This window comes from Sus scrofa, chromosome 12, assembly GCF_054392235.1.
Source record: "Sus scrofa isolate SSC_HxYL_T2T_F1_AM1 chromosome 12, Sscrofa_HxYL_maternal_Yorkshire_Landrace_v2.0, whole genome shotgun sequence".
Classification (NCBI taxonomy): Eukaryota; Metazoa; Chordata; class Mammalia; order Artiodactyla; family Suidae; genus Sus; species Sus scrofa.
This window is the reverse complement of record NC_139394.1, coordinates 65570575-65594524: the sequence shown is the minus strand read 5'-3', so window position 1 is coordinate 65594524 and position 23950 is coordinate 65570575. Positions and strand designations below refer to the sequence as shown.

The following is a 23950-nucleotide window of genomic DNA, read 5'->3' as shown; positions in this document are numbered from 1 at the left end:
GCGACGGGAACTCTGTGCTCCCTCATTGGTCTTCTGACTGGCTGTCTGTGCGTTGCTGCAGGTGAGGTGTGAAAAGCCCCACTGCGGGTGTGTGGCCGTCTCTTTCTTCTTTAGGGCTCTTAGCAAGTCGCCTGTGTGTTGAGATGCGCCTGTGTTGGGTGCTTATCCGTTTACAGTCATTCGTTGGGTCTCCTTTTTGGAGCGATCCTTTGATGGTTACGTAGGCTCCTTCTTCGTCTGTTTGTTTTTGGCTTTTTGGGGCTGCACCAGGGCACATGGAAGTTCCCAGATGAGGGGGCAAATGGGAGCTGCAGCCACCGGCCTGCGCCACAGCGGCAGCGGTGCAGGATCTGAGCTGTGTCTGCGGCCTTCGCCACCGTCCGTGGCGGTGCCGGATCCTTCCTCCGCTGACCGGGGGCAGGGGCCGAACCCACATCCTCATGAGCGCTGATCGGGTGGGTGCGTAGCCACTGGGCTGAGGCAGGCACTCCCTTGTGTACTTGGGTATTTTTTTCGGAACGCCTTTTGAGAGGGTCTTTATTTTCAAGTCTGTTTGGCCCGACGGGAGGGCTGCTGCCGCAGCTCTCTTCGGTGTCCGCCTGCCGGTGGTGCTTCTGTCCGTCCCCCCGCTTTTTCAGTCTGCGCGTCTCCCTGGCCCTCATCTGTCTTTTGCAGACAGCGTATGCATGGGTCTGGTTTTTGCGGCCGTTCAGCCCGTCTTTGTCCTTTGGTAGGAGCATTTAATTTCCGTTTAAGGTAGTTCCTGGTATGTATGTTCCTCCTGCCGTTTTTGCTCCTTGTTTTGGATTTTAGTCCTTTTTGTTTTGGTTAGTCTTTTTGCGTCCATTCCTCTTTTGTTCTCTTGTGGTTTGACACCTATCTCTAGTGTTGTGATTGGATTGCTTTTTCTTATTTGTGTGTGTAGCTGTTGCAGATTTTGGTCAGTGGTTACCGCGAGGTTTTGATAGAGCAGTCTGTATGTGTGTGTTTATATACATATATTTATCTATAAGAGATTGTTCTAAGTTACTGTCTCTTAATGTCAAACGCCTTTCCAGTGTCCTGCATTCATATCTTCTCCTGATGGCTGGTTTTGACATCATCTTTGTGTGTCGCTGACTTCCTACCTTTAGTGTATATGTGCCTTTACTGGTGAGCTTTCTCATTTGCAATTTTCTTGTTTCTGGTTGTGGCCTTTTCTCTCCCACCTGGAGAAGTTCCTTTAGCCTTGGCTGTGAAGCTGGTTTAGTGGTGCTGAATCCTCTTAGCTTTTGCTTGTCTGTAAGGCTTTTGATTTCTCCTTCAGATCTGAATGAGAGCTTTGCTGGGTGGAGTCATCTTGGTGGGAGATTTTTTTCCTCTCATCACTTTGTGAGGACATCGTGCCACTCCCTTCTGGCCTGCAGAGTTTCTGCTGGAAACCAGCTGATAACCTTGTCTGGGTTCCCTTGGTGTTTGTTTGTTTGTTTGTATGTTTTCTTTTCAGGGCCGCGCTTGCAGCACGTGGAGGTTCCCAGGCCAGGGGCCCAGCCGGAGCTGTAGGTGCCGGTCTGTGCCACAGCCGCGGCACCGCCAGATCCTCGACCCACCGAGGGAGGCCAGGGATCAAACCCACAATATCATGGCTCCCGGATGGATTTGTTTCCACTGCGCCACAGCGGGAACTCCAGGGGTTCCCTTGTGTGTGGCTGGTTTCCTCTAGCTGCTTTTAATATTTGCTCTTTGTCTTTGGTTTTGGTCAGTTTGATGAATACGTGCCTCCGTGCGTTCTCCTGGGGTTTGTCCTGGGTGGACTCGCTGAGCTTCCTGGGCTTGAGTGAGTGCTTCCCCGCCCACATTAGGGAAGGTTTGGGCTGTCCTCTCTTCATGTATTTTCTCCAGCCCTTTCTCTCTCCTCCTTCTGGGACCCCTAAAATGGGAACGTTGGCGCACTTCACGCTGTCTCGGCGGCCCGGACTGCCCTCACTTCCTTGCATTCCTTTTTCTCGATGCTGGTCCGTCTCCCGTCTCCCCCACTCCTTGGTCTGCGCGCATCCTCCGTGGATGACGCCCTGTGTGCTTCTTTTCGCTTTGCTGTATCGTTCATCTCTGTTCTTTACCCTTCTGTTTCTTTGTTAAGCATTTCTTGTAACGTCTCCATCTGGGCCTCTGCTTCTTCCCCTAAGATCTTGGATCATCCCTGCTGTTGTCGTTCTGAAGGTTTTTCGTGTAGGTTGCCTATCTCCACTTCACTTAGTGGTTCTTCTGGGGTTTTGTCTCGTTCCTTTGTCTGGAACATACTTCTCTGCTGTTTCATTTTGTCTGGCTTTCAGTGTTTCTGGTCTCCTTTCTACAGGCTGCGCAGTTGTCTGTCTCCTGGTGGGTGCAGTGGATCCGGGGGCTGATGCAAGATTCCTGGTGGCAGGGACTGTGCCTGCCCACTGGTGGGTAGAACTGGGTCTTGTCTCTGGTGGGCAGGGCTGTGTGACGAGAGGCAGCCGTGCGCCTGCGGTGGCTGTAGGCAGCCTGTCGGCTGCTGGGGGGGAGCTGTGTCTGCTCCCCCCCATTGGTTGTTTGGCCTGGAGTGTCTCAGCACTGGAGCCTGCTGGCCGTTCTTCCAAAAGAGCAGCCTGCAGGGGAGCTCCCGTCAGTGATGGTCCCCTAAGGGCCTCCGCCTCCAGTGTCCTGTCCCCGCAGGGAGCCCTTGCCGCCCCCTGCTTTCCCAGGAGACCTTCCAAGACCTGCGGTAGGTCTGACCCGGACTCTGACGGAGTCCCTGCTGTGCCCCGGGACCCAGGGCACATGCAGTCCTTTGTGGGCCCCGCAAGAGTGGAGTCTGCCCCCTGCCCCCGTGGAGCTCCTGTGCACACGCCCGCTGGCCCTCAACGCCCAGTGCTCCGGGGTTCCTCCTCCCCGTGCCAGGCCGCTGGGCTGGGGAACCTGACGTGGGGCTTGGAGCTCTCCCTCTTGGAGGAGCGTCTCTGTGACAGTTCCTTTCCAGTCTGCGGGTCACCCACCCAGCGGGTGTGGCCTTTGCTTCTATCACAAAAGCGTCCTTCCTGCCTTGGCATTGGGGCTGCTGCTTTGTCTTTGGGTGTAGAGTAGCTCTTTTGGTAGTTTTCAGTTCATTTTGTCCATGGTTGTTCAGCAGTTAGTTGTGATTTTTGTTTGCAGGAGAGGTGGTGAGCTTGAATGTGTCTATTCTGCTGTTTTGTCCAGGATTTCTCCGTAGAGTTTTTTTTTTTTTTTTTTTTTTGGTTTGTTTTTGGCTGTGCCTGTGGCATGCAGCATGCAGAAGTTCTGGGGCCCGGGATCAAACCTGTGCCCCAGCAGTGACAACACGGAGCCAGGGAGCTCCTCGGTACAGTGTGTTTGCTTTCATTTTTGGCTGCCATGCGGCATCTGGAGCTCCCAGGCCAGGGATCAGATCTGAGTCGTAGCTGCCACCTAAGCCACAGCTGTGGCAATGCTGGATGCTAACCCACTGTTCCCAGCTGGGGAGCGAACCTGTGACTAGTGCCCCCAGATGCTGCTGAACCCATTGCACCGCAGCGTATAGTTTTAATTTGCCTTTTTCTAAAGTGTGAGCTGATCAGGCTGTTGCTTAAGGGCTGTTTACATTTTTTGGTGGCCAGTTCTTTTCCCATTTTTGTCTCAGGTCACTGGCTGCCTATTTCTCAATTTCTGTGAGTTACGTTTTTGCAAGCTTCATTCATCGTGTTTTGCGTCGTAAATGTTTTTTCAGGGTAGGAATTATTCTGCCCTAGCCAGATTCTTCTAAGTACCCCTACCCCCACCTCCTGTGTTTAAAGATTCAGTCCGGTCTTGGAATGGAGTCTGGTCCTACTGGGACAGAACCAAGACCTCGGCTTCCTTCCAGGACTTTGAGCAGATCGGCCACAGACATGTTTTCAGCGTGAGCACACAGTAGTGTGGATGCGTCTGAGTCTGTGTCGGGGCGGGGGCGCTGCTTGATGCCGGGAAAACAGCCAGCCCCTCCCGTCTCAGCTGCGTTTGCCGCGAAGGCTGCGCGTCCCGTGGTCGCCGTCATCGTTCGCGGCCCGGCTGCCGGAGGCCCTGTTTCTGTTGGTCCCAGCCCTGTGGACGGGTGGTTTGCATGCCGTGCCGCAAAATAAAGTCCAGTCACCTGAAACACGGAGTTCAGCGCCTGAGTGTGTTTAGAGCCGTACGGCAGCCGGCAGCATCTTATTTCATCCCCCCCAAGAAACCTAGTACCCGTCAAGCCGTCCGCTCGCCGTCCTCGTCCCCTGGCCTCCGGCCGCCTTCGGTCCCCTCCGTCTCCGTGGACCTGCCACATCTGGACCTGCGGCGTGTGGCCTTGCGAGTCTGGCTTCCCGCAGCGGGTTCCCGCAGCGCAGCGTGTGGAAGCCGGCACCTGCTCCTCCTTCCTTGGGGGCTGGAGCGGCGCGTTTTAGTCCCTCTCTACCTGCCGCTTCCTCTGGGGCAGGGAAGCCCTGTGCTCAGTGCTGCTCGGGACCCGGGGGCCACGCGCGTGCGGCCGCTGCTTGTCCCTGCTGTTGGGTAGAGACCCAGGCCTCCACCGAATCTGCGCCGCGGGGCGGGAATGTGGCGTCACGAGTGCCGGCCGTGGCGGTGACCGGCTCTGAGCGGGTGGGGAGCACACTTCCGTCACAGCCCTGGGAAGCGGTCAGCTGGAACCAATGCCCAGAACCGGTGACTGCGGGGAGAGAAGCCGCGTCCGGAGCCCGGGAGGGTGATTCTCTCTGGAGGGGGTCCCTCGTAAGGTCTGCGACTCACGGGCCCGCCGTGAAAGCGTCAGGGAGCAGCTGAGAAACGGGTGGGGTCTCGGAGAGGGCAGGGCAGCCGTGCGGAAGTGCCCCCCGCTCCCGAGGCTGAGAACGGGGCCCGCTGAGCTTTCGTGGCAGGTGCCCTGGCTCCGGGTCACCCAGCCCTCCTCTCCCCGGGAGCGGGCGTCCTTTGCGGGCTGCTGCACACAGGGGCCTGAGGGAGATGGCAGCTGTCCCTGGTGAGCTTGGCCAGCGGCGGCCGAGCCCGCGGTCGCGGAGCAGGCCCGGCTCCCCAGGCCCTGGTGGGTCGTCCGTGGGAGGCATAGCTGTGCCGAAGGCCCCGCTGCTCTCCCGGTGGCCGAGGCAGGGCGCCCTCTGGGCAGATCTGCATGTGTGTGCGGTCGTCTGTGCTGGAAGTGAGCTGCATTATTGTTTTTCCAAACAGAGTAGGACAAAGGCAGTGTCAACAGTGTTTGAACAAAAGCATTTGGCTGATGGAGGTGAAACCCAGAGGAAGAGACCAGCTGTAGTTTCTTTCGGGCTCTTGTGTTTGACGTTCAGCAGTGTACTTCCAGTCTTTTAAGAATTAAAGAAATTACATGGTACGGGAGCCGTGGTTTGTTTCTGCTTGTTCCGCTCGGTGTGACGTTGACTCAGCCCCCCGCTTGCCCCGAACAACGGCCTCTCCTGTTGGGCTTCCGCCCCGCCGGGTGTGGGGGGACCCGCGGGCTGCAGGGGGTCCGTCCGAGGCACGTGGGGACCCCATGGGGGAGGGGGCTTCGCCGCCGCCCGCGCAGCTCTTTCAGGCCGTTGGCGGCAGGGCTGCCAGGGCGCCACTTGAATTTTCCAGAGGAGGCCGCAGGCGTGGGGGCAGCCTTCCCTCTGCCAGCCGTGATTTGGAAAGCGCAGCAGCATCCCGGGCCGCGCTTCCTGTTCCGTGAGAGTGTTCGCGGTCCTGGCCAGGAAGCGGGGTGAGGGGGTGGAGAGCAGCTGAGCTGGGGGCGGCGTGCGAGCAGGTGGGGGTTCGAGCCATTCATTTCTGCGGCAGATGTGTGCCCGGCACCGTGCCAGGCCCTGTGAGGCAGCCTCAGTGCGCAGACAGTGGGGGCCTCTGTCCCCCGAGCCCGCAGTCTAGAGGTCGTGGGAGGAAGGGGCCGGGGAGCCGGAAGCGCGGGCGGCCTCGAGGCCTCAGGCGCCTGCAGCCGCAGCAGATGGGGGAGCCCAGCAGAGGCTCCCTGGAGGGCAGGGGAGGTGGGGGTGGCAGGCGCAGTTTTGTGCCACAGAGGCCCTGGCCACCGTGTAGCAGGTCTGGGGGCGGTCCGTGTGCCCCCACACCAGGGTGTTCGAGCTGTTCGTTGGCATGACTGGGAGGAGGGGCCGCCGCCCTCCCATCCCGAAGGCTTCGTCTTGCCCCGTTCCCTGCAGCCCTGCAGGTCAGCATCATCCTGAAGCCGCTTGGCTCCCCTCCCTGCAGCCGGTGGGTCTCCTGTGCTGTGCCCCTCCTGGCCCTTCTTGGGCTTCAGCAATAGCCACGTGCCTGCTTCTGACCCGCGCCCGCCCCGGCCCCTCCTGTCCCTCGCCGGCTCCGTTCTCCGTGCCTGTCCTGCCAGCACCTGTGCCTCCCGCTACCTTCGTCCGCCGTTAAGCTACTTGTCCTGCCTCTTTCCTCCTCCTGAAACCCTCCCCACCTGGACAGCCTGTGCCTCGGTGTCTGCCTCTGGCGTGGGCTTCTGCTCCCTTCCTCCCCCGCAGCCCCCCCCCCCCCCGCCCCCGGTGCAGCTCCATCAGGACGAGGAAGCCCCCCCTCGATGGCGCCACCTCCGCCCCCTGACATGCAAACCCACTCCAGTGGCTTTGACGGCAGCCGTGTTTCTTAAGATGATTTTAAGTGGCAGGCGTTGACTGTTACTCATCTTAGGAGTTTTTTATCTTGGTGACGTCCTGGCCCCTCTGGCTGCTCCTCGAAAGCGAACCAGGGAGCTGCCGTGTGCCCCGGCCCCCCGCCCGCTCCTCGGGGTCTGCCCGGGAGACCTGAGCACCCATGTCCCCACAAAGGCCGAGCGCGGAGGTCACGGCAGCGTTATGCGTGGGGGCCAAGCGGTGGCAGTGCCCCCGTGTCCTCCAGCTGGTCTGGGTAAAGGAAGTGGTCTGTCCCGACGGGGAAGCTCCTCTGCCCTGCTGGGGAGAAGGCACCGCCGGGGGCACAGCGTGGGTGAGCCCGAGAGTGTGCCGAGTGAAGGGACCAGGACGGAGAGCAGGACCGGCCGCGAGGAGCGGCGGCGAGAGGCCCGGGTCGTGACCACGGCCTCTCAGGGGTTCTTCCGGGGCACAGATGACGTGCCAGTGGGGAGGGGTGGGCACACGGGGAGGATACTCAGTCCTAAGCCTGCGCCGCACCCTTGGAAGTGGTGAATTTCACAGGGCGTGAATGACATCTTGGTAGAAACGGAAAGACCCCCCCCCCCACCATGGCAGTGGTACCCGATTTCGTGCGTGTTAACACTTGAAGCAGGTGTTTGAGTTTAACCGTGCAGTGACTAGGAGAAAACCGTCCTGCCGCCCATAGCGGGGATGGAAGGAGGGCCCTAAGAGCCCTGCCACGGGAGGCGCCCTGCCAGTGGGGCCGCCGTCCTGCTCCTTGGTGGGCACGGGAGCAAGTTGGCACGTCCAGGCTGCTTAGCCATGGAGGGAGGCCCAGGTCCTGGCTTTGGTCCTTCTGTGTCCCTGCCCTCAGGCAGGCAGACCTTCTTGGGAGCTTCGGGGCACCCAGCTCACCGTCTGTGCTTGTCGTCGTGTGTGGGGTTGTCCCCGATCCAGCCCCGAAGCCGCGTGGTGTGCTGCTGTGCTGGCGGCGTCCTTAATCCGCCCAGGCTCTGAAACGTGCTGTCAGACGTGTCATTATCGCTACTGCTCCTCTGTCTGCGCTGTGATGACGAAATGGTGTCATGAGGCAGAACAGCACCAGCCACGAACGGTGTTTGTAACGTGCACCATGAGGTCTGCTCCTGGGAGCAGAGGCTGGGACGCTTGGCGCGTGACCCGCGACGTGTGTGCACACCCGCGCTGCTCCCGGCGGCAGACACGCGCTCGTGCGGGCGTCTGTGGACTGGAGAGTGAGCCCAGGCGTGTGGGACCTGGTCCCGGGCCTCACGTGTGGTTGGCGCTGGCCCTTCCGCGGGTGCCGGCAGCACATGATCAACCTATGGGCACGGGGGGCCGCGGGGGCCTGGGGCCGGCGCTCCTCTTCTGGGGCCGACGGACGTCAGAGTCCAGCCCGTGTCCCAGAGTAAGTACAACGCTGGGCATGTTTCCAGCTTCGGGGGAGGAGCGAAGTCGTATTTTTATTCTGAACCAAAAAAGGAAGTTTACCTTTCCGCTCCAAGAGTGTTTTTCTTGGTGGCATTTTAGGTGAAGGCTGTTTTAAAGGAAGAGTCAGAGTTCTTAGGTTGTCACAGCCAGTGTGGCTGCTTTAGCAGAAGACAGGGTTATAACCAGAGACCCTCTTTCTTAAGGCCTGAGTTCTGAAGAGCACATTTTAAAGTCGCTGCCTGACTTGGCCGCCTGCGGGCCCTGACCGTCTGGGGTGGGGCTTTCTCGGAAGAGCCTTGGGGCTCACTTCCCTTGGCGACACTGGAAGGAGCCCGGGCGCCAGGGTCTGAGCCCCGTGCAGCGCTGCACTGCCTGCGCCCGCGTCGCCTTCTGCCTCCAGCACTCGGTTTGCTGAGCTGGGCAGGATCCCCTCTGGCCAGCTCAACAGGAGGGAGGGGACCGGTTGCTTCTCTGCCATCTCCCAGCCTCTTGGGCCCCTAACCGGGAGGGCCGTCCGGGCCCGCAGACTCGCTTCCCTTCGTTCACCCTTCTCGTGCCTTCCGAGTGGGTCCGTCGGAAGGCTTGGAGGGTGGACTCAGAAGCCAGAGACCTTGGATCAGCCCCGGTCCTCCCACTTGCCGGCGTGTCCCCTGGCCAGTCACCCAACCTCTCCGCGCCTCCACTGCCTGGCCTGTGACATGTGGCACTGGGGAGTCACCCCTCGTACCGTCTCCCGACGGACGGCTCGGTGAGAGACACCCTGGCATGCAGGCAGGGCTCAGCTAGGAGGCTCCAGCTTCTGTTTCAAGAGCTTCTATTTTCGGGCGCAGTCCTCAGCCTGTTCTCTGACGATTGCTCCGGTATCAGAGCGAGCACATCTCAGACCTTTTTGGAAACGCCAGCTGCACGGGAGAAGAGCTGGCGCTTGTATGTGTGGTCGGGAACGGGCTTGCGACACCCCCTGCCAAACGGACAGGCCCCTCTGCCCTCCTGACCCGGCCGCGCGGGCCTCCACTCCGGGGCACTGTGGCCTGGCGGGGTGGGCCTGCCCGCAGCGCAGGCTTGTCTGCGGCCTGTCCTGTGTCCTCGGCTCTGCGTCATGAAGCGCTGACAGCATCGCTGTGTTTCACCAGCTCGGTGAGCGGAGCAGCTGGGCCGAACCGAGCGACGGAGGCCCAGAGGGAAGGACCCGGGACACGGGCCGGGCGTGAGCTGCGAGTCTGAGCGGTGGGTTGCCTCTCACGCACTCCCTGGGCACGCGCTGGGGCGCTCACCGGGCGCGGGGTCCCCCTTAGCGAGGACGCGGTGGGCCACGGGCAGACCCCCCTCAGGCGCTGTTCATGAACAGATGGGGAACAGCAGGGAAGAGCCGGTGTCGCCGCAGCCCCATGGGAGGCCGACCAGGAGCCGGGGCCCAGCTCGGGCACCGGGGGCACGGAGAGTGACTTTCCACATGGGGGATAATTGGCTTATCTTGTGCCCTTTCGCTGAAGTCGCCTGTCAGCTGGTCTCTGGGGGCTCTGCCGACTGCACCCCCTGCTGCCGGGGGTGGGGGTTGGGACAGGGCCAGCCCGTGAGCCCCCCTCCCAAAGAGCTACATGGGGGAGTCGGATGTGGCCACCAATTCCGCTGGTTCGAGGGCCGAGGTGAGCAGACGGCGCCCTGCTCCCCTGGCCGTTGGCTGGTCCTTCACAGCGTGCAGGGACCTTCCCGGACCCGCCGGGAGGTTGCACCTGGCAAGCATCTTGAGCGCCTCTTGAGAGAAGTGTCAGGCTGAGCAGGGTTTGGCCGTGGGGTCCACAGCCCCCGTTAGCTTCCGCTGTCCTGCTGGCTGCTCAGCCGTGGCAGCAGCCCAGCACTTGGCACCACCGCAGTGGCCGGCCAGGCCTAAGGCGAGCATGGAATCATGGGAATTCTACATCTTCCCCAGGAGCCTGCTTTCCCCCCATGTCTCGAGCTGGAAAGTTCTAGTGAGCAGACTCATCTGCCGCTGTGCCTGCCCGGTGGGGGCTGTGAAGCCATCAGATGCCCCCTTCTGTGATCCCCAGTCTCCGGTGGTGTTGCCATCTGCCATTAGCGGGTATTTCTGGTGGCAGAGTCACAGCACGTTAGAGGCGGGGTCTGGCCCCCGGGCTCTCGTGCGCAAGCTGCCTTCCTCGAGGACAGAAGCGTTCCCAGGGCTGCTCTTCCTGCTCCCCAAGGGCCCCAGGAAGCCCTGCCTTTCTGCCTCACGGAGCCCACAGGCCAGGAAAACGTCCACCGCTAGGCTTGGCTTGTCGCCGGAATTCTAGCCTTGGTGGCTGACCTGGGGCTGGGGCTGCCGGTGACACCACGGAGATGGCAAGAGGGCCTGGGGGCAGAAGGGCTCGTGCTGAGTGTCTGGTCCCTGTCCCTGCCTCCCGGCCCCTGGCTGTGTGTGCCCTGCCGCACCCACCGCGACGCTGGCTTCCTGCAGGGCTTATGGAGAGCGCTGTCCACGGGAGTTGCTCTTGGGGCTCAGCGGGTTGTGAACCCAGCCAGGATCCACGAGGACTCAGTTGCATCCCTGGCCTCGCCCCACGGGTGAAGGATCCAGCGTTGCCGTGAGCTGTGGCGTGGCTCGGATCTGGCGCGGTGGCTGTGGTGTAGGCTGGAGGCTACGGCTCCGATTTGTCCGAACTTCCACATGCCGCACGTGCGGCCCTAAAAAGCCAAAAAAGGACCTCGTCCGGGACGGGTCATTTGCAGAACTGCCTTGCGGAGCCTTGCGGAGGTGGGGGGGGGCCTCAAGGAGCTCCCTGTCCCTCGTGGCAGGCCCCTGCATCCGCCTGGTCCAGCTTTCGGGGTGTGATCCTCGACCCTCTAAGCGGGGGGAGCTTGTCACACCCCCTTTCTCAGTGGCTGTGTCCAACGGCCAGAACCCTGTCTCCCGACCCCACCCTGGCTTCGCTCGGTCTCTGGAAAGACCGCACTTGGGCGTTTTGTGACCCGTGCCGCAGGCTGCCCTTCCCAGAGGCCAAGTGATCGGCCCCGCTGGAGAGGAGACGCGGGGTCCGCCGCGCTGTCTGCTTTTAGGAAGACCGGGTTCCCGTTAGGCCATCGGCTGTCTGACCTCGCTGGCTCCATGGCCGTCGTGGCGGGGAGGAGCCCCCGGGGCTCTTTGGTGGGGGCTGGAGGGGGCAGGGCCGTCCGTCCCCTCTAAGGCCAGGTGACCGGCACCCCGGGGCTCGTCCCCGCAAAGGGAGAGGCCAGTTTCCCTGTGCCTGCGCTGTCGGCGCCCAGGGGCCTCTCCATGTTTGCTTTAGGAATTCCGGACGTGTGGTTGAGCCCAGTCTGGGGCTGGTGGGTAAAATCTGACCCCTCTGCCCTGCGAGGACCCGTTAGGCTGTGGTGCTGCGTCCCCCCGTCCAGCGAGTGGCCTGTGCAGGCTCTCTCCCTGCTGGCACGTGGCTCATGGCGGCCCTTTCTCCCTGGGCCCCCGCGGTCGTTGTGGCGAAGAAAGCTGCACTGAGCGAGCTGTCCCACTGTGACGGGGTGGGGGGGGCACGTGGGCTGCTGTCGTGGGGCACCTTTTGGGCGGCGGGGAGGAGAGTGAAAGCCAAGTGGGTCCCACCTCGGTGTTGGTGACTGTCACACAGTGAGCCTGGGTGTCACCCAGGAGCTTGGAAAGGGTGTCACATCCCGAGTGCTACCCTGGCTGTCCCAGCGTGTCCCCTGGAGATTCTGGCGTCTGTGGTCAGAGGCCCCACTGCGTGGCAGACACCACAGGGGAGGGGGCAGCACCCCCCCACTGTGCTCCTGTCACCTGCCGTAAGACAGTCCCAGGAGGCCCCCAGCCGCGGATGGGGTGAGCTTCGGTTTGTTTGGTGATGCCTCTCATTGTGACTGGGTGACCTGTGACTGTTAGGTCTGCTGCTCCTCCCTCGTAGCTGGTCCTGGTCCCTGCTAGAGATCCTCCGTCCCTGGAAAGCCACCAAAACCACTGTGGCGATTTGGCGGAGACCCTGACCGGCAGGGCCAGCTGCTGCTTGGCGCCAGGCCGGCCACGCCCCCGTCACAGACGCGCCACTGTCACGTGGGCTTTGACCAGTGACCCACCTGGGCCCCGAGGGCTGCTTGCTCCTCCCTCCGGAGCCCTGGGCCTGGAGGAATTTCCCCGCCCGCTCTGCAGGCCCTGGACCAAGTTGTTACCGAATTCTTCCTGCCTCCAGGGGTATCACCCGAGCCTTGGAATTTTTTGTTGTTTTTTTAGCGTTGTTCTGTTTGCTGTTGTATTATCTGTTTCTAGTAGGCGCTGTCTATCGAATTCTGGTTGTGTTTTCAGATGTGCCAGAACTTTTCTGCCCCAGCCTGTCCCCTGCAAGTGGGACAGCTGCTGCGTTATGGTCACCATTACAAGCTGCCCTCTAAAGAGTGATGATCCCAGACTCTGGCTGGGTCCCCTGCACTTTGAGGAGGGAGGGGCCCCACCCTGCTCCCGCCGTGGCTCAGCCAGGGCTGAGGGCCTGGCGGGAGTCCCTGTGCCTGTCCTGGAGGCTCTGCCTGTGCTTTGGCTGTTGCTCGGGGCTGTGCACAGTTGCTGTGTGGATAAACGGCTTCAGGTGCAGACGGCCATGGGTTCAGGCAGCGGTAGTCTGGCCCCGGCTCCGTCCCTGGGCTCCTTGCTTCTGTGTTGGGTTCAGCCTCTGGGAAACCTGGCCCTGCGGGGGCCTGAGGCTGCTGAGTTTCCCTGTGGTTTGGGGGCCTCCCCAGCGGGGTCTCCGGCAGCCCAGGCTGGATTGCCCATGGTGGCTGGGCCCGGGTGCGCTGATGGCCGGGGCTGGGCCCGCTCCCCGCCTCTTCCCCACGGGAAGCCCGGGCTCTGTCTCGGAGAAGGGACAGGACGTTGGGCAGGTGGAAGCGGCAGACAGAGTCTGCTGTCTCCAGGATGGAGTGAAATTCGGCTTAAGGAACCACCCCCAGGACCGGGCACGGACTGGAGGCAGGAGTGTTCCTTTCCATACCGAGCAGACGGGCTCTTGCAAAAGAATTTAAATTACGGTCGATTTCTGGGACTGTGCTACCTTCTGTTGAAGTGGTTTAGTTGTACATACTGTCTCCATGCTTTTAAAATGCTCCTTTCTGTTATGGTTTATCCCCGGAGACTGGTAGAGCTCCCTGGGCTCTGCAGTGGGGTCTCGCTGTCATTCCAGATCTGGCAGTTTGCATCTGCTGTCCCCAGACGCCCGGTCCCTCCTTCTGCCTCCGGAACAGCAAGGATCGGCTCTCCGTCTGTGCAGCCGAACAGTCTGGCTTTTGCCATGGCATCTGCAGATCTCCCGCGGCCTTTCTGGAGCCTGACAGACGGGCGTGCCACCCACAGGGAGGCTTCCCCAGGCCAGCCGATGCTCACTGTCTTTGGGGCTGGTTGGCCTTTATCAGCTCTGTGTGGTTACCAGTGGTTGTCTCATGTACATCAGAAACTCTGATTCTTGGAGTCCCCATCATGACTCGACGGTTAACGAGCCCAACTAGGATCCATGAGGATGCGGGTTTGATCCCTGGCCTCTCTCGGTGGGTTAAGGATCTGGCGTTGCTATGAGCTGTGGTGTGGGTCGCAGACGTGGCTCAGATCTGGCATTGCTGTGGCTGTGGTGTAAGCTGACAGCTACAGCTTCGATGTGAACCCTAGCCTGGGGACTTCCATGGCCCTAAAATGCCAAAAAAACCCACAACCTGGTTCTTTCTTTTCTTTTTCTTTTCTTTTTTTGGCCCTGCCTGGGGTCTGTGGAAGTTCCTGAGCCAGGGACTGAGCTCACAGCACAGCAGTAACCCAATCCACAGCAGCGACAATGCCAGATCCTTAACTCTGAGCCACCAGGGAACTCCTTATTCTTAATAAAAGTAATTATTACTGCAGTTTCAAAATAGGCTTTTCAGGGAGTAGAGAGGTGTGGTCGTGAGCCCTGGTCCCCCCATCCAGGGAAAAGACTGCCTGTCCTCTGGCTGCTGGCCCAGCTCTCTGGGTGGGTGCAGAAAGATTTGTGTGTCTTGAATAGAAAGTCTGAACTTGAAATCATTTTGTTGTCTCTGCCCAGAAATATTTTAAGTTGTAACAGAATTGTACAAACGTGTGTGCGTCATTTACCGTAGCTTGTGAGGTAGTCATTAATACCCGGTGATTGGACTAGATTTCCGAGGGCATTTCTGGCTGCTGATGTTCCTTTGGTTGTCAGTAAGTAACTTAGGAAAATAAGGCCTCGTATTTTTTTTTTTTTTTTTTCTGGTGGCTATCTTGGCCTAAACCCTTGACAGTGTTTATTTTTCCTTGCTTTGACAGTCCCCTTCCCCGAGCCATCTGGCCTGGAGGTTCTTAAAGGACTGGACGTTTGTGAGCGACCCCAGGTCCCCAGGCTTGAGTGACGAGCCGGAAGGGCTCAAGTGGTCCTGTTTTCGTGTCCTTGGCTTGGGCAGGCTCTGCTGGCCAAAGTGGAAGGCAGCGGGCACACAGGACCGGGAGTCTGGACAGCGGAGCCTGCCAGCTAGTTAGGACGGAGCAGAGCTCGGGCCCTGGGGGGCTCCGGGGCCTGGCGGGGACCGGCAGGTGTTGCTGGCAGGAAGACATCTGGGCGTGTCCACCCGGTCCTGAGGTTGAGGGCGAAGCTTTGAAACGGGAGAACGCGATGAGGTCTTCGGGGCGGGGTGATGGAGCCTCGGGGCCCACGTCCTCCTCTGGGGCCCGGGCAGCGTCGGACCCGCGTCGGGCGAGGCGTGTGGCACGTGGGCCCTGAAGATGGTTCCCGAGGTGCCCTTGGGGCCCCTTCTCCCATCTCGTCCTGTGGGCCACTCTTCCGCAGCTGGGGACCCGCAGGCAGCCGTTCACAGTGTCTGCTCCTTTTCAGAACAAATACTGCATGAACCCTGGAGGCTCGGGGGTGCCCTGGCCCCGACCAGAGGGCCAGAGGGCGGACAGCAGCCCCCGAGGCCTCGGTCCTCCCGCGGAAAGCTGGTGCTCTTCGTGAGGCCTGTAGTTTGTTCTCGGGCCTCATCAGCGCTGCCTCTGCCCTTGGAGGAGGGTGGCTGGGGACGTCTGCAGCGCCGGACCCCAGGCCACCTGCTTCTCGAGGGGCGGGACAGTCCCCCCTGCTTTGTCCCCCGTGGGTGACAGGTGGGGAGCCAGTGTCCCCTGGCTCGTAAGGACACCGAGTGTCTCCAGGGCCCCGGCGGGCCTGTGCTTATGGGGTCAGAGTGCTCCTTCTCCTGAGGCCCGTCCCGGGTCCCGTGTGGCTGTGGGTGTCACCGTGAGCCAGCAGCCTAACCACGCTGGCTGGGCGGGTCCGTCGGAGCATCTGTCCGGGTCCTGGGAGGCCGGCCGGGCAGGGAGGGCGGCCTCTGGGGTTCTGGGCTGCAGGGGAGGCTCCCGACGCCCCCGAGGCTGGGAGGCTGCGTGGGCCGGCAGGTGTGCCGAGCGGCCTCCTATTTGTGCGGTCCCCGTGTGAGAAGTGGTCGTTGGTTTCCTGTCCCTCCGTTTCCTCATGGCTGAGGCCCGGGGTGAGGAAGGCGGGCGTCCGTTCCTCTCGGGCAGCAGCGGCGCAGCCCGAGGGCCACCCCGGGAGGAGGGAGCGGGTCCCCGCAGGCCGCCCTGGTCCGCTGCCCTCCTGACCAGGCCTCAGCTTCCCGTCTGCACCCGGGGAGGGGCAGCCTCCCCGGAAGGTTTTTGGAAGGTTTTCTGCCAGCGCGGAGCGAGACCTCCCGGCTGGAGGCCGCGGGGGGCCGGGGGCCGGGAGGCGGAAGGGCCCCCTGGGTGCCTGGGCCCCAGCTGCGCTGCTCTGGCTGGAGCAGCCTTGTCGTCCAGGAGAGGGGTCACCGAGGCCGCCCCTTGCCCTCCGCCCCTCGGGTCTCCCCCTCGGAAGGCCGCCCTGGGGGTTATGTGTGCCGCCCTTTCCCTGCCGCCTTGGCTGCGCCCCCTCCGGCCGAGGTCTGGCTTTGCTTCCTCAGATCCCCTGTGCTCACCTCTGCCCCCTGCCAGCCTGTGCCTTCTGGAGGGAGGGACCCTCTTGTTCTGTTTCAGAAATGTATCTCAGTGTTTCTGTCCACGTCAGGCGCAGTGCCGGGTGCTCACTGGTGACCAAGCCAGATGGGGTCCCCACAGCCTGAACCTCCTGCTGGGAGATGTGGCCCTCACTCCAGCTCCATAGATGTTTCTTCTCGGGAGGGGGGGTGCACGTGTTTGTGGCAAAGGGTTGGGTGCACCTGTTAATGTGTAGCCCTCAGTCTTCTTTCTGAAGTGAGGAAATTGGGCTGTTATTTATTTATTGTCTTTTTAGCTCTGCACCCACGGCACAGGGAGGTTCCCCAGCTAGGGGTCGAATCGGAGCTGTTGCTGCCGGCCTCCACCACAGCCACAGCAATGCCAGATCCGAGCCACGTCTGCGACCTACACCACAGCTCACGGCAACACCAGATCCTTAACCCACTGAGCGAGGCCAGGGATCGAACCTGCGTCCTCATGGTTACTAGTCAGATTTGTTTCCATTGAGCCACGATGGTAACTCCTGGAACCAGATTATTTATCAGGCTGTATGACACGGCTCGGGCCAGATGTTGGAGGCTTTTGAAGCCAGTGGGGAGGCCTGAGCTGTGCTCCTGCAGAGGAGTCGGGAGCCTCTAGGAGAAGCCAGGAGACGAGGTGGTCATGGAGAATCCCTCGCAGTTGGCAGGTGGTGCCCAGGCCGCTGTAGACGGGCACATGGGTTAGATAGACCTGAAATGAGATGCTTTCTCACTCCCAAAGCTAATTTAAAATCCATCAGCCTGGAGTTCTCCTTGTAGCATGAGGAAATGAGTCTGACTAGTAACCATGAGGTTGCAGGTTCGATGCCTGGCCTCGCTCAGTGGGTTAGGAATCCGGTGTTGCCGTGAGCTGTGGTGTAGGTCGCAGACGTGGCTCGGATCCGGCGTGGCTGTGGCAGTGGCGTAGGCCGGCAGTTGTAGCTCTGATATTAACCTCCTAGCCTGGGAACCTCCATGTGGCACGGGCGTGGCCCTGAAAGCAATAAAAGATAATAAAATAAAATCCGTCAGCCTGACTTTGCCCCGCATCACGGTCCTTGTAGGCGGCTTTCGCCAGCCAGTGACAACACACCCGTGGAAGAGTTTTGACAACTGAGCAGTGGTTACAGCGCCACTGCTCTCCTTCCAGAGGCTCACGCCTGAGTGGACGCTTCAGTGGTGGTATCGGTCTGGCCTGAGTCTTGAAGGGGCATCTCTGCGTCCGCGTGGGCCTGCAGGGCGACCCCCTGTCGCCCTGGCTGGCCGTGCCTGCCGTCCGCGGGGCTGGGCCACGCTGACGCCTGCGTCTCTCCCTCTAGGTCATGGCTTCCGGCTTCTCGGACCCGCGGCGCCGGCAGAGGACATGACCGTCTGCGACCCCGCCCCAGACCTGCTGCAGAGGCCGAAGCTCGGCGGGGCCCCAGCCTGCCCGGCGCAGGGACGCTGCTTCCGTCTTTGAAGGGCTCGGCGTCTGGGGCGACGGAGCCCAAGATGGCGACCTCGTCCATCAGGCGGCAGATGAAGAACATCGTCAACAACTACTCGGAGGCCGAGGTCAAGGTCCGGGAGGCCACCTCCAACGACCCGTGGGGCCCGTCCAGCTCCCTGATGACGGAGATCGCGGACCTGACCTACAACGTGGTGGCCTTCTCGGAGATCATGAGCATGGCGTGGCGGCGGCTCAACGACCACGGCAAGAACTGGCGGCACGTGTACAAGGCGCTCACGCTGCTCGACTACCTCATCAAGACGGGCTCCGAGCGCGTGGCCCAGCAGTGCCGCGAGAACGTCTTCGCCATCCAGACGCTGAAGGACTTCCAGTACGTGGACCGCGACGGCAAGGACCAGGGCGTCAGCGTGCGCGAGAAGGCCAAGCAGCTGGTGGCCCTGCTCAGGGACGAGGAGCGGCTCAAGGCCGAGCGGGCGCAGGCGCTCAAGACCAAGGAGCGCATGGCGCAGGTGGCCACCGGCATGGGCAGCCACCAGGTCGCCTTCGGCCGGGGCTCCAGCCAGCCCAACCTCTCCACCAGCTACTCGGAGCAGGAGTACGGCAAGGCCGGGGGGTCGCCGGCCTCCTACCACGGCTGTGAGTAGTGGCCCGGGCCCCGGGACTGAGCCAGGGCTCGCCGCCGCCGCCTCCGTTCCGGCTGCTGGCAGCCGACGGGGCGCTCTCGGTCTGCCTTGAGTTTCCCTGACAGAGGCTCCGCGTGGGCAGGGCTGGCCCTGGGCGGAGGCGGGGCGCGGAGGGACCAGCCTGCTGCCCGGCAGCGGGGGCTTGGTGGTTCTGGGTGAACTGCTTTCTTTAGCCTCAGCCGCAGGGCCTCTCCCGTCGGGCTGCGGGTCTCCTGCCCAGCCCAGTGTCTGCTGCACTGGAGCATCTCAGGGCAGGGACTGTCTCTGGGTCACCCACCGCTGCGGGCAGGGCCCTCCCCAGCCCGTGGACGAGAGCCCACGGGGAAGCGGCTGCATGGCTGGGTCCGTGCTGGGTGGGGTGGCTCTGGTGCCGCACCGTGCATGTCTGTCCCTCGGGTCTTTGCCCAGCACCCGGAGACGCCAGGGAGCGGAGTGGGGGCGGGACCTGATGGCCGCCGGTCCAGAAGCCACGACAGCATCCGGGCCCTTCGCCGACGTGGCGCCTCGGCCGTGTGGTGGCGGGAGAGGCAGCCCTGGGGGCTGCAGAAATTGCATCTTCTGGCTGCGAAGACGGAAGCGCGGTCTGCACCCTTTGGTTTTGGAATGGGTGCCCCTCTCAGCGTGAAACTTGTTGTGTTCAGAGGAGGTGGTTTGCCATCTGACAGACCCCGTCACCCTTGCTCAGGTCGCAGGCCGCTTCCCGTGTCAGGAGGGGTCGGCCGGGCGTGATCGGGCCGCCTGGTCCAGGAGCTTCCAGGGTTTGTCTGGCAAAGAAAGAGGCCAGTGTTTCTCGTCCCACGTCAGCTCCTGATTCCCTGCTTAATTTGAAGGGCTCTGCTGGGGCAAAGGTCGTGACCTTCATGACAGGTGCAACCTGCATCCCCTGGGGGCTCCCGGGGACAGGCCCCGGGACCCGCTCCTCTCCCCACCTGCCGTTTGCGGTCGTTGTCCTTGCGCGTGGGGCAGCCGGAGCAGCGTCTTGCCCATGCAGGTGTGGGGAGGAGGTGGCAGGCCTGCCGCTCTGCCCGATGATGCTGCCGCCGGCCCGGAGTCCTGGTCCCTCTGGCCTTGAGCGTGCGCTGCAGGTTCAGGGTCCGCGTGTGATGACGGCTGTTGGCGCCGCCCGGCCTCTGCTGCTCCCTGTCCCTCTAACGGCCTATCTCTCTCTGTGTGTATGTGTGTGTGTGTGTGTCCCTGCCCCGCAGCGCCCGAGGCCTCGCTGTGTCCCCAGCACCGCTTGGGCGCCCCGCTGGGGCAGAGCGAGGAGCCGCAGCCGCCGAGCCAGCGCCCCCCGCTCCTGCAGCACCTGGGGCCGGCCCCGCGCCCCGACGGCGACTGCTCCCAGCCTTGCCTCGCGTGTGACCGCGCAGCCCGAGGTGGGAGCCGCTGGGCAGCTTGCTGGGGGTGTGCTCGTCCGTCGGTACAGCCAATTCTCTCCCCCTGCCTCTGGGCCTCGGGGCCCGGCTCCCTTGCTCCCCGGAGCCCAGGCCGGCCCACGCTACTGGCCGCAAGTGCTGCCCAAGGCTTAAGAGGGCGCCCGCTGTTTGGGTGAGGCATGGGGTGACTGTCCGGGCTCTCCCTGTGGCCCCCCCACCCTGGAAAGTTGGGGGGGTGCTGCCATCCACAGCCCCGGGTTTGGTAGACACCAGCTGGCAGGCCTGTGCAGCGGTAGTGCCTGCTGAGGACGAAGTGGGGGTGCCTTGCTCCTGGGTTCACTGCCCCCGCTCCTGAAGGCCCGTTACCGCGGTGAAGAGAGAGTTGGCTGTACTGGCCATCGCGGGTCGCGGTGTCTGAAGGTTCTAACTCAGTGCGGAACTGAAACGGTCAACACTGCATCCTGGGCAGACCCAGCTGTTGCCGGGGCGCTGAAACCAGGTTGCACTGCCGTCTTCGGGAAACGCCCGGTCTGCTCTGCCTTGGTCCCGGGGCCTCCCCTTCTCTCCTGCCCCCACTGGAAGGGCCCCAGCCGAGAGCCTCCATGCGGCTCCCCGACCAGGAGGCGGCCCGGCCGCCCTGGAAACAGTTCCCACTCACTCCGGCCACTGACGCCGCGGCTGGCCTGGCCTGCGGCCTCGAGTCGTGGCCGTTGGGCTCTGGGGTCTTTCCTTCGCCTCCCCCCGCCCCCGGTCTGTCCTGGACGCGGCGGGGAGGACCAGCCTCGCGCTGTCGCCTCTTCCCTGCAGGGCCTTGGGGCTGCCCGGCTGGGGCCCCCGCGCTCCCAGGTCCTGCCCGCCCCTCAGCAGCTGGTGAGGTGTGTTCGTGTCCCCGGCCCCCAGCTCTCCTGTGCTGTTTGCGTGGTGAGCCCAGCTCCCCCCCCATCTGGCACGTTGTTCTGACCACAGCTCACGCGAAGGTCTTGGCTCCTTTGGCTCTGGTGGAAATTCGGAGTGAAATGAGGGAGTGAGCCTGTCTTCCCACAGTTTCTGGTGCCCTGGGTGAGTTTGGGCAAATAGGTTCCGGGGGTGCCTTCCCCTGCTTACCTCACACCCCCACGGCGAGGCTGCAGGGACGGTGTGGTCTGGGCCCGGGCGGGGCTGCTGTGAACACGCCGGCTTGGACTTTGACACTGAGAGGTGGCACTGACGCCGGCCTGGTGAAATGCGGGCTGTGATTCAGGCGAGACCTTGGTGAGGGCGCACCTAGGAGCCCAGGCCCCGCAGGGGAGGCCTGGTGGGCAGGGGGCGGAGTGGGAGTGGCAGGCAGCCTGGCACCGTGTCTGCGGCTGGGTCCCTCAGACCGTGTGGCAGGAGGGCTTCCTGTCATGAGCCATGTCTGTTTGGTCCTCCTGGGGCTCCCCCGCCAATGCAACCGCGGAGCTGACCTCGAAGACCCCAGACCCGTCCTTCTCCTCCAATGCGCCGCCGCGGTTCAGCGCCAGCTCTCGGGTTGGTGTCCTCGCTGTTGGCCTCCCCCTGCCTACCCACCTCCCTCTTCTAAGTGATGCCCCGATCCTGGCTCTCAGAGGGCACCTGCACGGTCCAGCCCAGAGCCCTGGACATGGCAGACCACACCCTCTGCCCGCTTAGTCGGCTGCGTGGTGCCCCCCCTCCCCCGTCCTGGGGAGGGGCTTACATCTCGTGCGGCGTCCTGAATGCTCTGGAGGGGGCAGCCAAACCCAGCCTGGGCGGGTGGCCTGAGGGCCGGGAGGGCCCAGGACACACCTGGACGGCCCCCTGAAGGTCCGGAAGGGCATCCCAGGCAGAGGACGGAGCGGCTGGGCCTGGGGGGGCGCGGGGGCTGCGGCGCTTGCGGCTCCTGCGCAGCCGGGATGGACCCACCTCCGTCGTGGCTGGACGTCCTGGCCGTGGCTGCCGTGGGAGCGTTGCCACCCTTCCCTTGCTGAGCTTTTCGCCTCCCAGCACAGGGCAGCCTGGTGGGGGGCCCTCTGTGAAGCTGGGAGGCAGGGCAGGGGCTCGAGGAGGAGAAGGCCGAGGGGGACCCTCTGACGGGGGCAGGGGGACCAGGAGGGAGACGACAGCGCCTGGACCTGATGGGGCCCAGGAGGCCTGGGGATGTTTTCAGGGCGAGCCCAGAGGACCTGAGGCCCGGCTGGGTGAGCAGCTGTCCCCTGACGTGGGGGTGGCCGTGAGTGGAGCAGGGGGCGTGGAGGCGGCTCGCGCCCTGGACCTCCCCGTGGCCACAGGACCTGGAGGGCGGCGGGTGCGGGTGAGAAGACCGGGGCCTGGGGAGAACCCCACGCTGGCGGTCCCTGAGCTCTTTGGCCTCTCCTGGAGCTCATGTGCATGGCTTCGTGACCCGCTGTCCTCCCCGCCCGAGGCCGTGGCCTTGGGCCTGTGCCTCGCCTGGCCTGGCACGGAGTCTGTGCTCAGGACCACCGCGTGTAGGTGAGGCCGTGGGGCCCCCGAGGAGGCCTCTCGGGCGTAGGGCTTAGACCACCGGACGGGGCAGCCGAAGGGGAGGGAGCTCCGCCCGCTCCCTCGTGCACGCCCATCAGCGGGCCTGTAGAAACTGCAAAGCTCTGCATCAGAGGCGGCTCCGGCGCCACCGTGGGCTCTGGAATGTGAAGAGCGGCCGGTCCTCTGACGTGGACGCTCAGGGTCAGGGCCAGACCTCCCCCAGGCTCATTCTGTGCCCTGGACTGCCCTCCGTGGAGAGAGGGCTACTGAGGGCAGGAAGGCACCCCCGGCTTGGGGTCGGCTCCCTTCGCGGAGCTGAGTCGTCTCCGGGCGAGAGCCACGCTGGCCTTGCTGCAGCACCAGCGTGCCCTCTGTCGCTGGGCAGGAGGGCAGCTGCCGGCTGGCATCCTCCTTCTCACAGAAGAGGAAGGAAGAGGAAGAGGACAGGGAATGGAAGCCTGGTCGCCCTGGGCTTCCCACGGGGGCGCCCGAACCTACCTGCCGTCCCAGAGACAGATGTGCGGTTGGCCCAGCTGTGTGCGGCCACCTGCGGCTGCTCTTGGTGGCACCTGCGGCCCTCTGTGTGCGGTTCAGGCCTGCCCTGGGGGTCTCGGCGCCTCCCTGGGTGGGGAGCCCTCGTGTGGCGTCCACAGCAACTCGCGGTCACTCGCGAAGGTGCCCGGTCCTTCCTCTGCCTGCTCCCCTCTGGAAAGGACTGGGCTTGGCTTACTGACCACCTGCAACGCTAGAGGAGTAAAAGATCGCAGGGGCGAGGTAGCAGGAGGGGACGAAGGGCACGAAATAAGATGAGGCCAGGGTCACAGGTGACCGCCGGAGAGGGGTCCAGATTTGACTTTGAACTTCTCAGCCCCCAGCACCGAGTTTCTAGTTGCTGGACCAGAGTCCGGGTCCAGGGGAGGTCTGGGGAGGCCAGGTGCTCACGGGGCAGGAGGAGGAACGGGGCCTGAGGGCGCCCGCATGGGCCTCTCTCCTGGCTGCGTCCCCACAGGGGGACCTCGGGGCGGTCGCCGTGCCAGGGCCTGTGAAGCGCCTGGACGCTCTGTGCTCCTCGCACGTGTGTGGGAGGCCTTGCGGGCAGCAGGCTCTCTGGACCCTCCGTGGGTGGGGGGGCCTCTGGCCCCAGCCTTGCCAGCCCGCCTGTGGGGGTGGAGCTGGATTGTGTCCACACGCCCGTGTGCACAGGGCCGAGGACGTTGGCATAAGAATTAGGCACCTGAGAATGTCGGTCCTCTTAGGTCTGTTTTTGCAACTGGAGGATGTGGAAAATACATTTAGTTGTTTTAAAAAAAAAGTCGAAACCCAGATGGCATGTCCCTCAGAAGCCCTCCTGGGCTTGGACTTGGAAAAGCTGGGGCTGGGGAGGCCTCCAGGGGGCACGGGGAGTGGAGCTGGAGGTGCGGGCATGGGGTGAGAGGGTGGCGCCCGGCCAGGTGATTGCGGGGGTCGGGAAAGGCAGGGACAGCCAGCTGGCGGGGCTGTGCCCCTGTCTCCGGGCCGCCCCCGGCTCTGGGGCTCCGTCTCGGCACATCGCTGCCCCAGGGGTTCAGTGGCATTGTCTTACTGGAGCCGGTGTCCTGAGTGTCCAGGTGGGCAGTGGAATCAGGAGGCTGGTGTGCAGCGCCAGCGGGCCTTCAGACGTGGCGGTTTGGCGACACGTCTGTCCACGGGTCGGACGTCAGAGGGTGTGCGTCCGTCTGGATGCTTTTCTTCCAGGGCTACAGCTACGTTGCAGATGCGTCTTTGCACCCCTGCTTTCCGTGTCGTGAGGTCACAGCGGCTGCCTGGGGGTCGGGAGCCCCCGGTTGCGGGGCTTTGCCTGTGGGCGGCCAGCCAGCAGGTGCTTGCTGGGAAGAGGAAGTGCAGGCAGAGCAA

General features: G+C 63.0%; 1 protein-coding gene across 24 annotated transcripts in view; it reads left to right on the top strand.

Annotated features, from left to right (window-relative positions):
• EPN2 (epsin 2) overlaps positions 1-23950 on the top strand; it is a 77719-nt gene that overhangs the window by 32883 nt on the left and 20886 nt on the right. For 7 of the 24 annotated variants that reach the window (XM_084986379.1, XM_021067964.2, XM_021067963.2 and 4 more), the window contains one exon: positions 17387-18153. In XM_084986379.1, the coding sequence (XP_084842505.1) occupies positions 17387-18153 (767 nt within the window). Of the gene's footprint in view, positions 1-2592; positions 2726-4610; positions 4746-5888; positions 6182-7853; positions 8035-8391; positions 9285-17386; positions 18154-19405; positions 19577-23950 lie in introns of those variants that run through there. The other 17 variants (XM_084986371.1, XM_084986380.1, XM_084986378.1 and 14 more) reach the window with 13 other exon arrangements.